General features: G+C 59.8%; 1 protein-coding gene across 1 annotated transcript; it reads left to right on the top strand.

Moving 5' to 3' along the window:
- Positions 1 to 27: 27 nt before the first annotated feature.
- MYDGF (myeloid derived growth factor) lies at positions 28 to 10,822 on the top strand. Its single transcript, XM_040461954.1, has 6 exons — positions 28 to 265; positions 1,590 to 1,640; positions 6,330 to 6,391; positions 7,497 to 7,578; positions 8,832 to 8,904; positions 10,326 to 10,822. Exons 1-6 carry the CDS (start codon positions 92 to 94, stop codon positions 10,403 to 10,405), a joined length of 522 nt encoding a protein of 173 aa, XP_040317888.1. The 5' UTR covers positions 28 to 91; the 3' UTR covers positions 10,406 to 10,822.
- The last annotated feature ends 444 nt before the right edge of the window (positions 10,823 to 11,266 follow it).

Raw genomic sequence — 11,266 nt, 5'->3', positions numbered from 1 at the left:
CCGCGCCGCCGCCGACGTGGCCTCCAGCGGTCGCCCCACGTGTCCCTTGCCGCGTCCCGTCGCCACCCTGCCCTGCGGATCCGATCCCAACATGGCGGCGCCCAGCAAAAGGAGGAACGGCGAAGGCGCGAGCTGGTGGGCTGCGTTGCTCCTGGCGGCTGTGGCGTTGAGGCCGGGGGAGGCGGTGTCCGAGCCCACGACGGTGGCGTTCGACGTGCGACCTGGCGGCGTCGTGCACTCTTTCTCCCAGAACGCGGGCCCGGGGGTACGTATCGCCGCCGCCCCGGGGGCTTGAGCGGTGGCGCCGGTGGGGGCGGGTCCTGAGAAGGGGGCCTGGACCGTCAGGGGCGGGGCCTGGCTTGGGAAGGGACTCTGGGGGTGCGGTCATCACGGAGATAGGGTTGAATTTACGCGGAGCGGGACTTCCTGGGGTCTGGCGACTTGGAGGGGGTGGGCCACTAGCCTCGGTCCCTGTTTCCTCTCGCGTGCCTCGCGTGCGCTAGCGGCCCTAACTCCCAGACCGGGCGAGTCCCCGGCCACTGGAGGGCAGAGCCGGCCCAGAAGTGGGGGGAGAGGAGGCCGGGGGGGGGGGTTCTTCACCTCCAGGCCCTGCAGAGGGTCAGCCTCGCTGCGGCTCTGACTGCGGAGGAGGTGGACAGACGTTGCCCCTTCTCCACTGCACAAGGAGAAGGATGTCCTTCAACCCTTTCACCGAGGTGGGAGGCTAGGCCCTCCTTAGCCGTCAGTCAGCAAGCCTGGGGCTAGCCCAGCGCTGCCCCTAGCTCGTTGGAGAAACCCTTTTCCTCCCATCTTCATTTTCCCTGTCTGTTACAGGTGTCACTAGCTGCGATGTACCACTTCCCCATAGCCAGATGTCGCCCCAAGTGCTTTATTTGCTAGGACCGTTTCACAGATGAGGAAAACAGACTCAGCAAAGTTTTCACTTGTCTGAGGCCCACAGCAGAGCAGAGAAGGGCCTCCTGGTGCCCCTGCTTCCAGAGTCCCCAGATGGGTGGGTGCCTGGAGGGTGGGGGACTTCCCCCTTCCTGTTCTCCATCCCCCAGAAGCCACGTGGGCTGTTTGTCCTGACTTAGGAGCTCACTAGCAGGGAGACAGGCAGGGGAGTTCTAGGTCTGTAGACCCTGGGAGGCCCTGTGGGGCTGGCCTCCAGGCACATCAGCCAAGAATCGGGCTCTACCTCCTGTCCTTAGTGCAGATGTTCAAAAGCCGGATGTTATTTATTTTTTTAATTTTATTTGTTAGCATTATTTTGTTAGTAATTAGTATTTTTTAAATGTTTATTTACTTTTGAAAGAGCATGAGTTGGGGGGGGAGGGGCAGAGAGAGAGAGAGAGAGAGAGAGAGAGGAGGACAGGGGATCCACAACGGGCTATCCTCTGGCAGGAGCAAGCCCGACGCGGGGCTCGAACTCACAAACTGTGAGATCATGACCCAAGCTAAAGTAGGACGCTCCACCGACAGCCACCCACGTGCCCCAAAAGCCAGATCCTCTGGATTTTGGACCTCGGAAGGACATCCACCGTAAGCACTTCCTAACAAACTTTTTTCCATCTTCAATTTGTCTCCAGGACAAATATACATGCACGTTCACCTACGCTTCTCAAGGAGGGACCAACGAGGTGAGTTGTTCCAAATTCCACGTAGTTTTGTATGGCGGTATCCGTTGTCGTGGAGAAATGCTCTGCAGGGAACAGTAGAGGTGGGTCACACCCACAGTAACTCACACTCGTGGAACTGTTCTTGTGTCACCCATGAAAGAGCATCCTCCGGTTCACTAACGACGGCAGGTTTCCCCCTATAATTCCACACAGTGAACAAAAGTCTGGATGCGAAGAGGCACGTGAGGTGCGGCTCTGTTCCCGGGAGCCTCTGTCAGGGGTATTTTGTTTGCCTTCCGTGGCAGCCTGGTGGTGACACCTTGGTTTGGACTTCTGGACTCCAGAACCGGGAGGGAATACAGCGTAGCGGCTGTAAGGGAGGAGGTTTGTGATACTTCGTTCCGGCCGCCCCGGGAAATCACGCCCGCGGCCACAGACTACAAAACAGCCAGGAACGCACGCACCAGTACAAAGAAGAACTCCGAGAATAAGGCACTGGTTTATTCAGGAGGGAGAGCTTCAAGGGTTCGGGAAGAGGCGCAAACAGACTTTCTCAAAATCGGTAGAATTAGAAGAAAAAGGGAAGAGTTCGTCGTCCCTGTAAAAATCAGTAAACAGCATCTCCCTGTATCCCTGATTGTGCTTTGCTCCCAATCAACCAGACTTTGGGGAGAGCCTGCTCTCCTTCCAGAACAGTCTGTGGCATTGTGTCGCCCTACTGTGGCCGTTTATCGGGTGCCATGCGCTGTGCTGAGCCGTGCACACGTCTCATTTTTTCCTCTCCACGGCCCCAGGAGGCCATACTGTTCTGCCATGACCTAGTTTCACACACGAGGACACAGAGGCCCGGATCCCCCAGTTGGGAGAAGTGACCGAGGTCCCCAGGGCATACACCCCTAACTACTGCTCTGTGCAGGAAACACCAGCAACTTGGAAAAGAGCGCGTGCACACACACACACACACACACACACCCACCCACCCACCCACCACCGATGAAACTCTCAGAGCTACAGCATTGGGGGAGGGAGAGCCAAGTTCAGTGGCGCCGGCTGGGGTGACTGTAGGCTGGAGCCTTGTCTTGGAGTAGCCGTTGCGTCACAAACTGGAATTCCAGCCCTGGGCTGCTTTCGTTCATCTTGGAGGAGGGGGCTCATCCCGGAGGAAACCACCTAAGAAAAGCAGGTGTGCTGTGGTGCGGACTCGTTCCAGGAGCACCCGTCGGGAACTGTGACCGAGATCACAGGTAGCCGGCTGCCGGGGCGGGTGGCGCTGCGGGAGCCCGACGGGGCGCTCGGTGGCTGCTGAACGTGGCTGGCGCCCAGGACCCATGGGCTCCCCCCCCCTCACCAGCGAACGGCTGGCCGGATTCTCAGCGGATGTGCAGGGATGGTTTGAGACGTCCTGTGGGTTCTACCTAGCGACATACAGGGCAGCACAGCAGAGGTGGCCCTCGGAGCAGCTGGAACGGCAGTCCGGGGGGCCGTCGCGGCCTCTCTGCAGAAGCGTCACCAGCAGAGAGAAGAGAAGAAACCCCGATTCCTAGCCGGCTCCCAGTGCCCCGCTCTCCAGCAGCTCGGACCCGAGGCGTCTGAGGGGGAACAGCCAGTGGTTCGTTCTGCAGGGGGTCGCCTGGGAGGCCGGTGCTGTCGGGTGACATTAGATCCGGGGTGACTCCTAATCTCTCAGTGCCCGCCAGGAGGCCCGGCAGCTGGAGCGCTTGGCCGTGGCCGGTGGGGATGCAGAGTGGCCATTTCTTACCAAGTCAAATGTACACTTGCCCTGTAACCCGGCACTTCCGCTGCTGGGGGTCTGCCCGCTGGTAACGTGCACGACCGTCACAGCAGCGGGATTGACAGTGGCCAACGAGGGAAACAGCCCGAGTGTCCGTCGGCAGGTGAGTGGATACACGCAGTGTGTCCGCCACGCACGCAGGGCAACATCACTTGGCCACGGACAGCAGCGAGGAGGCGCCCACACCCGCTGCCCCGTGAGGGACCCTGAACACACGACGCCCAGGGAAGGAACCAGACACGAGAGGCCCCAGAGTATATGATTCGACTTATGTGAAATGTCCAGAACAGGCTCATCCACCGACAAAGAAATGAGTTCCAGCTGCCAGAGACTGGGGAGATGGGGTGTGTGTGTGTGTGTGTGTGTGTGTGTGTGCGCGCGCGCGCGTGCGCGTGGGGGAGGGGTGACTGCCGAGGGAGATGGGGTTCTTTTCCGGGGAGGCGGAATGTTCCGGAACTAGGTCGTGGTGATGGGATGCACACCTGGGAACGTGCTAGAAAACACAGACTTGTTTGCTTTAGAAAAGTGAAAGGTCCGGTACGTAAATATTACCCAACGAAGCTATTGAACAAGTGACCTGTGGTCGCCCGCAGCAGCGTGGGTGAGCGTCCGGGGCCGCGTGCTGAGGGGAAACCTACACAAGACCTGCCTACTGCCTGGTTCCTCTCGGAGGACGGTTTTGTAAAGGCCCAGCTCTGAGATGGGAGATGAGGTCCGCAGTTACCAGGATTTCGTGGGGAGGGGTTAAGTGCAGAGGGAAGGGGCCGGGGGATTCGGGGAGACAGGACTGGTCTGTACCTTGATGGGGTGGGGGACACACAACCGGAGGCGTTGGGCTCTGTCATGTCCCATCTGTCGTGTGTGTCCTAATAAAAACTGCTAGCAGCTGCCACTTAGGCGTCCTCTGTCACACCCAGCCACTTCTGTGCCCGGTTCCCCTAGCTGCACAGACAAGGTCCCAGGGGCTCAGGCTGTCCCAGAACACTCACGAGCGTCTGATGCCAGAGCTGGAGCCTTACCAGCTGCCCACCGTGCCAGCCACGCGACCACAGTCAAGTTCATGTAACCACAAGGTCACTCACAGTTGACCCTGCTGCTTAGAAGCTCTTGGTTTTAAACTGGGTTGGCGTTCATTTTTTCAAAAAAAATTTTTTTTTCAACGTTTATTTATTTTTGGGACAGAGAGAGACAGAGCATGAACGGGAGAGGGGCAGAGAGAGAGGGAGACACAGAATCGGAAACAGGCTCCAGGCTCCGAGCCATCCGCCCAGAGCCCGTCGCGGGGCTCGAACTCACGGACCGCGAGATCGTGACCTGGCTGAAGTCGGACGCTTCACCGACTGCGCCACCCAGGCGCCCCAATTTTTTCAAACCATGTTTAAATGTTTGCCTCATTTTCAAGAACCTTTTCAGAGCCGTGGCAAACCTCTGTCTCACAGCATAAAACCATTTCCAGGTGCTCAGAGGCCTTGGGGCCATGGACAGGTGCTTTTAAAAATTTTTTTCAGTTTTTAATTAATTTTAGACAGAGTGAGGGCATGATCAGGGGAAGGGCACAGTGGGAGAGGAAGAGGGAGAGAGGGAGAATCTTAAGCAGGCTGCATGTTCAGTGTGGAACCCAGTGCGGGGCTCAATCCCACAACCCTGGGATCTGGACCTGAACCTAAATCAAGAGTCAGGCACGCAACCGACCGAGCCCCCCGGGCGCCCCTGGACAGGTGCTGATTTTAAACAGGGAGGGAAAAAAAAAATCTGAGTCTGCGGGTATGGCCTGCAGCTGTCCCACCAGAATAATAGGTCCCCACCTCCATGCTGCAGGCAAGCGGCATCTAGATGACCATTTACTCCCATTATAATTAACCTAAACACGGCCTTGCTCTCCTTAATGAAGACGCTCTAACGTTAAATCAGGAATGCCAGTACTCGGTGTATATTATTAGTCCCGGGAGGGGACTGCAAACTCGCATTTTACTAGCAAAATACACAGATGCCGCAGGCAGCCCAGAACCGGCCGTGGTTGTCTGTTTCCATTCGCCGGGTTTTCAGAGGCCGTGAAAACTAGAAGAAACTGTTGTTAGCGGTGTATTTGGGAATCACAACGTTTTTGATTAAAAAAAAAATTTTTTTTAGCGTTTATTTATTTTTGAGAGACAGAAGAGGGGCAGAGAGAGAGGGAGACACAGAATCCGAAGGAGGCAGCAGGCTCTGTGCTGACAGCGGGGCTCGAACTCACGAACCTCGAGATCGAGACCTGAGCCGAAGTCGGACGCTTAACCGACTGAGCCACCCAGGCGCCCCTTTAATTGGATTTCTAGAAAGCTAACACCTCCACGTCATTGAAAAAGAAAAACACATGAAAAAGCTTTCTGGTGCCTTCCGTTGTCCAGGCCCCACCCACGTCCTCCGTGTCACCATGAGTATCACAGTCTTGGCGTTTGCGCTGAGGACGTTACGGTCATTGAACGAGCATGAATATACCGTGTTGCCTTTTATTTTACTGTTTATTTTTCTTGATAGGCTTTATTTTTCAGGGAAGTTTGAGATTCACAGCCAAAGTGGGCAGAAGGCACAGATTTTGATACCCCCCCCCCCCGGGGCCCCCCGTGCGCGGCCTCCCCCGTCAATGACGGCCGCCACCAGAGGGGACATCTGTTAGAGTCGCCGAACCCGCCCTGCCGCGTCATTGTGAGTCCCGGCCCGTAGCGGACACGGGGGTTCACGCTTGGTCCCGCTCCTGTGGGTTTGGACGAACGTGTGAGGGCACGTCCCCACCGTCACGGCCTCACCGCCCCTGAGCCAGGCTCCAGCCGGCTGGCCCAGGGAAGGTTCGCTCACTTTGCAGAACCTGAAACCCACAGACTGTGCCGTGAGCAGTGAGGCCGCGGGCCCGGGACCGACCTGTGTCTTTCTCTCCCCAGAAGTGGCAGATGAGTCTGGGGACCAGCAAAGACCACCAGCACTTTACCTGCACCATCTGGAGGTAAGTCAGGGGTCCCGGGGTGGCGCCTCGCTGAGTCTGCTGTGGGTGCTCGCCTGGGGTGCTGGGAAGATAGGGTCCTACACCCCAGAGGGCGCACAGGCTGGGGGCAGACGTCACACAGGTACAGATCGGAGAGGGGGGTTTGCCACTGTGCGGGGGGTCGGTGGGGCGGGGAGGGCGCCCCAGGCAAGCGCGTGGACACTGAGGCCAAGAGGGGTGGGGCTCCCCGCCATCGTCACCCTCAGTCCCCCGCCCAGGCTTTGCAGTCCCGGAGCGCCACGAGCGAGCCACAGCCCAAGAAGGGACAGGAACGGGGGTGCTCAGCCCAGTGGGGGGTAGGGCGCCGGGGCTGTGTCGCATCGTGTCCCTGCTCCCCTGGGCCCTGTGGCCTGGAACCGACTTCTCAAGCACTGGTTGTGGGTCTGGCACAGTGCAGGCCCTTTGGGGGAGACACGGAAGTCTGGGCTGGGATGCCCCCCTCAGGGGGCTGGGGTGAGCACGGGGGGACAGATCCACAGACAGGAGATACTTGGGTTGTGGCAGCAACAGCCGTAAAAAGACATGGGGTGTTTTAATTCGCTCATAGGCGCCACCTCACAGTCCCCTGCCTGGTGTCTTACAGACAGCAGGTGCCTGCCAGCAGCGTCGGGGGATCTTCTCCCCGACGCCCTGCACTGGCCCCTGTTGGCAACAGGCAGAGGCCCCAGGGGCCAGGAGCCCAGCGTCCTAGGCAGGCCCTGCCGAGAGGAGACCCCGTCCGCAGCCCCCTGGCCTCAGAAGCGTCCCCGGGGCAAGGGGCCCCGGGGCGTCCGTCTGTCTGCAGATCACCGCCCGGCACCAGGGCGTGTGAGCACCAGCCCTCTAGGTGCCCAAGGACCTGCTGGCCGCAGGGCCACCCGCTCAGCAAGAGGTCACGCCTACCTGGGCTGGCCTCCCGGTTCCGGACACTGACCGATCAGGCCCTGGCAGCCACCAGGGCTTAGAGAATCTGGGAGGCCCCCTGGCTGGGGCCCAGAAAGGAGAAACAGACTTGTCAGTAAATGAGCCGGACGAATGTTCTAGCAAAGAGGAAAGGCGGACCCTCTTGCCTGCCCCTCTTTCGCAGGCCCCAGGGCAAGTCCTACCTGTACTTCACGCAGTTCAAGGCGGAGGTGCGGGGCGCGGAGATCGAGTACGGCATGGCCTACGTGAGTACAGGCCGCACGTGCGGGGGTGGCTGCCGCGGTTCGTGCCATCGCAGACTGCTCCTTTCAGACCACCGGCAGGGGTGGGGAGGCGGGTGAAGTGAGACAGACCTCAAGCCCCCAGGGGGAGATTCTGTAACCCGGGAGGACACGGGACGCCTCGCAGACTCCGGACCCGGACGTGTCAGGGAGATGGCACTGGGCCCAGAGACCCCTAGAGACCCTGTGGGCGGGGCAGGACACCTGGCCTCCCTCTCCTACCACCTGCCAGTCTCTGGCCGGTGCCCCCCTGCTGCCCGGGCCAACAGGAAGCCAGAGGGGAGGGGCCCACTCTCAGAGTCCTGGATGCTCAGCCCTGGGGACACGGGGCAAGGGCAGCAGCACAGGCGGGTGCTCACAGGGGGGGGGGAGGGCCCCACGTGCCTCGGCTCCCGTGACCTGTCGTTCGTGGCCCGGGCAGCCCCTTCTGCCACGCTCCTGAGCCCCGCTGCCCCCACCAGGGGCCGGCCACACTGCAGAGCCCCTCCCCTGGTCCCCCCCTTCTGCATTGAGGTCAGAAACAGTTGGAAAACCGCTTTATTGGTCCAAGAAGGGAACCAGGAGGGACAGGCGTGAAGAGATCTGTTGCCAGGAACTGGCAAGGCCCTTGCAAAGCCTGCAGGCCAGGCCGGCTCAAGGGGGGCGGGGGGGGTGGCGGGGGAGGCGGCTGGCCCTGTAGGGACTTCTACAGGGACCTCGGTCCTGCTCTGAAGGCCCACCCGGGGTCATTGAGGACAATCTCCTTTTCTTAAAGTCGGCTCCTGATGGACTTTGATCACCCCGACAAAATACCGTCCCACTCTTGAGGGCCTGATCGCAGAACTGGGGCAAACAGACACGCCGCTGATCGAATTGCTCTCTGGGGTCCTGTCTTCCTTTAAAACTCTTGTTTAGCTGACTTGAGACACAAGTCTGACGTTTAAAAATTACAGTCGAGAGGCTGCGGTGTTTGTGTCCTTTCCGTACGTTAACTGAAGGAAAAAAAACGAAGGAAATAACCTTCCTCCGAGGATCTGCAGCAGAGGCGTGACGTTTTAAGCCAGTTGACAATCTCTTAAGTGGATTAACCACCGGCTCCTCTGGATTTTGTTTCGTGCTTAGAAAAGCGTCAGGCGCCCCTTTGGTAAAAGCAGGTGGCTTTAGCCTGTGCTGCTCCGGGAAGCAGACCGGATCGTGTTCTTTCCTGATTAGAAAAGCTTCCACGGGTTCTTTTTCAGTCCAAAGCTGCGTTTGAAAGAGAAAGCGACGTCCCCCTGAAAAACGAGGAATTTGAAGTGACCAAAACAGCAGGTATGAAAGGATGGATTGTTGGGGGGCCCTGAGGGGGGCGCAGTCGGTTAAGCGAGCGGCTCTCGGTTCCGGCCCAGGGCATGATCTCCCGCTTCGTGGGTGTGAGCCCCGTGTGGAGCTCTGCGTGGACAGTGAGGGGTCTGCTGGGGATTCTCTCTCTCTTTGCCTCTCCCCCACCTGCTCCCTCTCTCTCAAAATAAATAAGTTTTTAAAAAACACTTAAGTAAAAAAAAAACAAAAAAAAAAACAAGGGATGTTTGGTGCAGACAGGCCCCAGGTACACAGGCAGAGAAGATGGGGGGGCAGGGCGCCCCCATCGGAGGGGGGGGGCTACCCCTCAGCGCCCCAGCTTATAGCCCAGCGTCTGCGGACTGTTGCCCGAACACTAGTAGTTATTTTCGGCTTCCCGGGGCAGACAGCCTCTGAGAGGGCAAAGGCGATCTGTCAGGCGCCACAGGTCACTGAGTAGGCGTGGCTGCGTTCTAATAAAACTTTATTGTGTGAACACGGAAGCGTGAACTGCCTATCCCGAAAATACCATTTTCCTGTCGGTTCTTGTTAAAGTTGTTTAAAACGTAGAAGCCACGCTTGGCCAGTCCCTGCTAGAGAACGGAGAGCGCGCGAGTCTGCTCGGAGCCCTGTGGCCCTTGGGGACACTCGGGGTCGCTCCACAGCAAGGGGTCCTGGGACACCCACACAGCCTGGCCGTCCCGGGCTCTGTGACGAGGAAGAGTTCCTGTGCTTTTCACGCAGAAGGTGTCCGCGAGGCATCGAGGTTGCTGCCTGCCCCGTGTGTCACGGGGAGGCGGGGTTACCTCTGAGGTCAGGGAGCCCCTGGTGTCCTGAGCCGTGTTGGGCTCTGCGGGGCGGGTGCTGGGCAGGAGGAGGGGTGGGAAGCTCCACAGCCGGGGCTCCGGGGAGGGCGAGCGGTTAGGACGATGGACACGGGAGTGGGGCCATGTGGTGGGGAGCCCTGAGGGTCCTGAAGGACCGCAAAGAGAAGGCGAAGGACCCCTGTGGTTGTGGGAGTCACCGGGCATAGGGATGGAGGAGGGGGGTGCAGTGAGCAGGGGTTTGGGGCATGAGGGGCCTTGGGTCTGGAAGGAGCCCTGTCATACCTGCAGGTCCTTGGAGGTGGGGGACTGTAGCGGTCAAGGACAAAGGAGGTGGGGTTGCCAGTGCAAACGGGAGGTGATGCAGCTCGGCCACCATCCATTCTCGCAGGATGACCTCGGCTCTTCCCACGCTGAGCTTTCCGGGGGGGGGGGGGGTTTCTGCTGCCCTCAGGACAGCTCCCCTGTGTCCCTCACCCAGTGGACTTCAGGCCTGGGGGCCTTTCTGTGTCGGGTCCACTGTGGGGACGGTGCCCGGGCCTGGCCCGGGGCCTGGCGCGTCTCACCCCAGTGCTTCTTCTCTTGCAGTGTCCCACCGGCCCGGGGCGTTCAAGGCCGAGCTGTCCAAGCTGGTGATTGTGGCCAAGGCATCCCGCAGTGAGCTGTGACCGGGAGCCCCCCGGCAAGGGTGGCTCTTCCCCATCCCCGCCGAGGGAGCTGGGCCCTGGGAGAGCTGGCGCGTTACTGGTCTTCGGGGGGGGGGGGGGGGGCCACTGTCGGTCGATGTCCTCTGAGCATGGAGCACGGGTCTGGGACCCACTGCCCATCTCTCTTACCGAAAGAGGCACTGACTGAGGCACTCGGTGGGGGACTCCCAGGGGGACTCCCGGCTTTTCTGAAACCAGTGCGTGCCTCCCTGTGGATCTGGCCAGGCGCCAGGTCACTCCCTGGAAGAGCGATCCTGCCGCCCTGCCTCCAAGCCTGCCGCTTTCTTGCAGTTTCCCCGGGGGACCTTCTTCCAGACTACCTGGGAGGAAATGAAGTGTTCTTTCGTATTTAAATAAATAAGACGATTGAAGAGCTACCACCCAGACTTGGCAACGGGCAGTAGGGGCTGCCTGTCTGGGCGCTCCGGGCTGGGGGCCCAGGGACGGGGCAGGGCCCGGGTGCCGGCACGCCCCTGCCTTGCTGGAGACCTGCGTCGGCCCGGGCACCTGCCCTCTCCGCGTTGCCCGCAGAAGCGCCGGGCCCACGGGGGCCGAGCGCTCCAGGGTGGTTGGCTCAGCTAATCTCTTGGATGGCGGCATGGCGACTTAAAACACCAGCGGGGACGAACACCCACAGGCAAACATAAATGAAACCCCCAAGTGTCCCAGCCACTCAGAAGGGCCCTGGTCCTCCCAGCAGTGGGCCTGGGACTGTGACCCCCAGCTTGCCCGTCAGCCTGCCCTCTCACAAGTTTCCTCTCGTGAGCACACGAGGGGAAGAGAAACCGCGAAACTGGGCTTTGGCCCGCCAGGCTGTGAATC

Source organism: Herpailurus yagouaroundi, unplaced genomic scaffold (genome assembly GCF_014898765.1).
Source record: "Herpailurus yagouaroundi ecotype Mexico unplaced genomic scaffold, PumYag 295, whole genome shotgun sequence".
In the NCBI taxonomy this organism is placed as follows: domain Eukaryota; kingdom Metazoa; phylum Chordata; class Mammalia; order Carnivora; family Felidae; genus Herpailurus; species Herpailurus yagouaroundi.
This window is presented reverse-complemented; position numbering and strand designations above follow the sequence as displayed.

What these genes read in the sequence shown, in the direction of transcription:
- MYDGF (XM_040461954.1), top strand. Translation starts at nt 92, where the DNA reads ATGGCGGCGCCCAGCAAAAGGAGGAACGGCGAAGGCGCGAGCTGGTGG. An exon ending in TTTACCTGCACCATCTGGAG is followed by an intron (nt 6,392 to 7,496) that starts GTAAGTCAGGGG and finishes CCTCTTTCGCAG; the next exon opens with GCCCCAGGGCAAGTCCTACC. An exon ending in TGAAGTGACCAAAACAGCAG is followed by an intron (nt 8,905 to 10,325) that starts GTATGAAAGGAT and finishes CTTCTCTTGCAG; the next exon opens with TGTCCCACCGGCCCGGGGCG.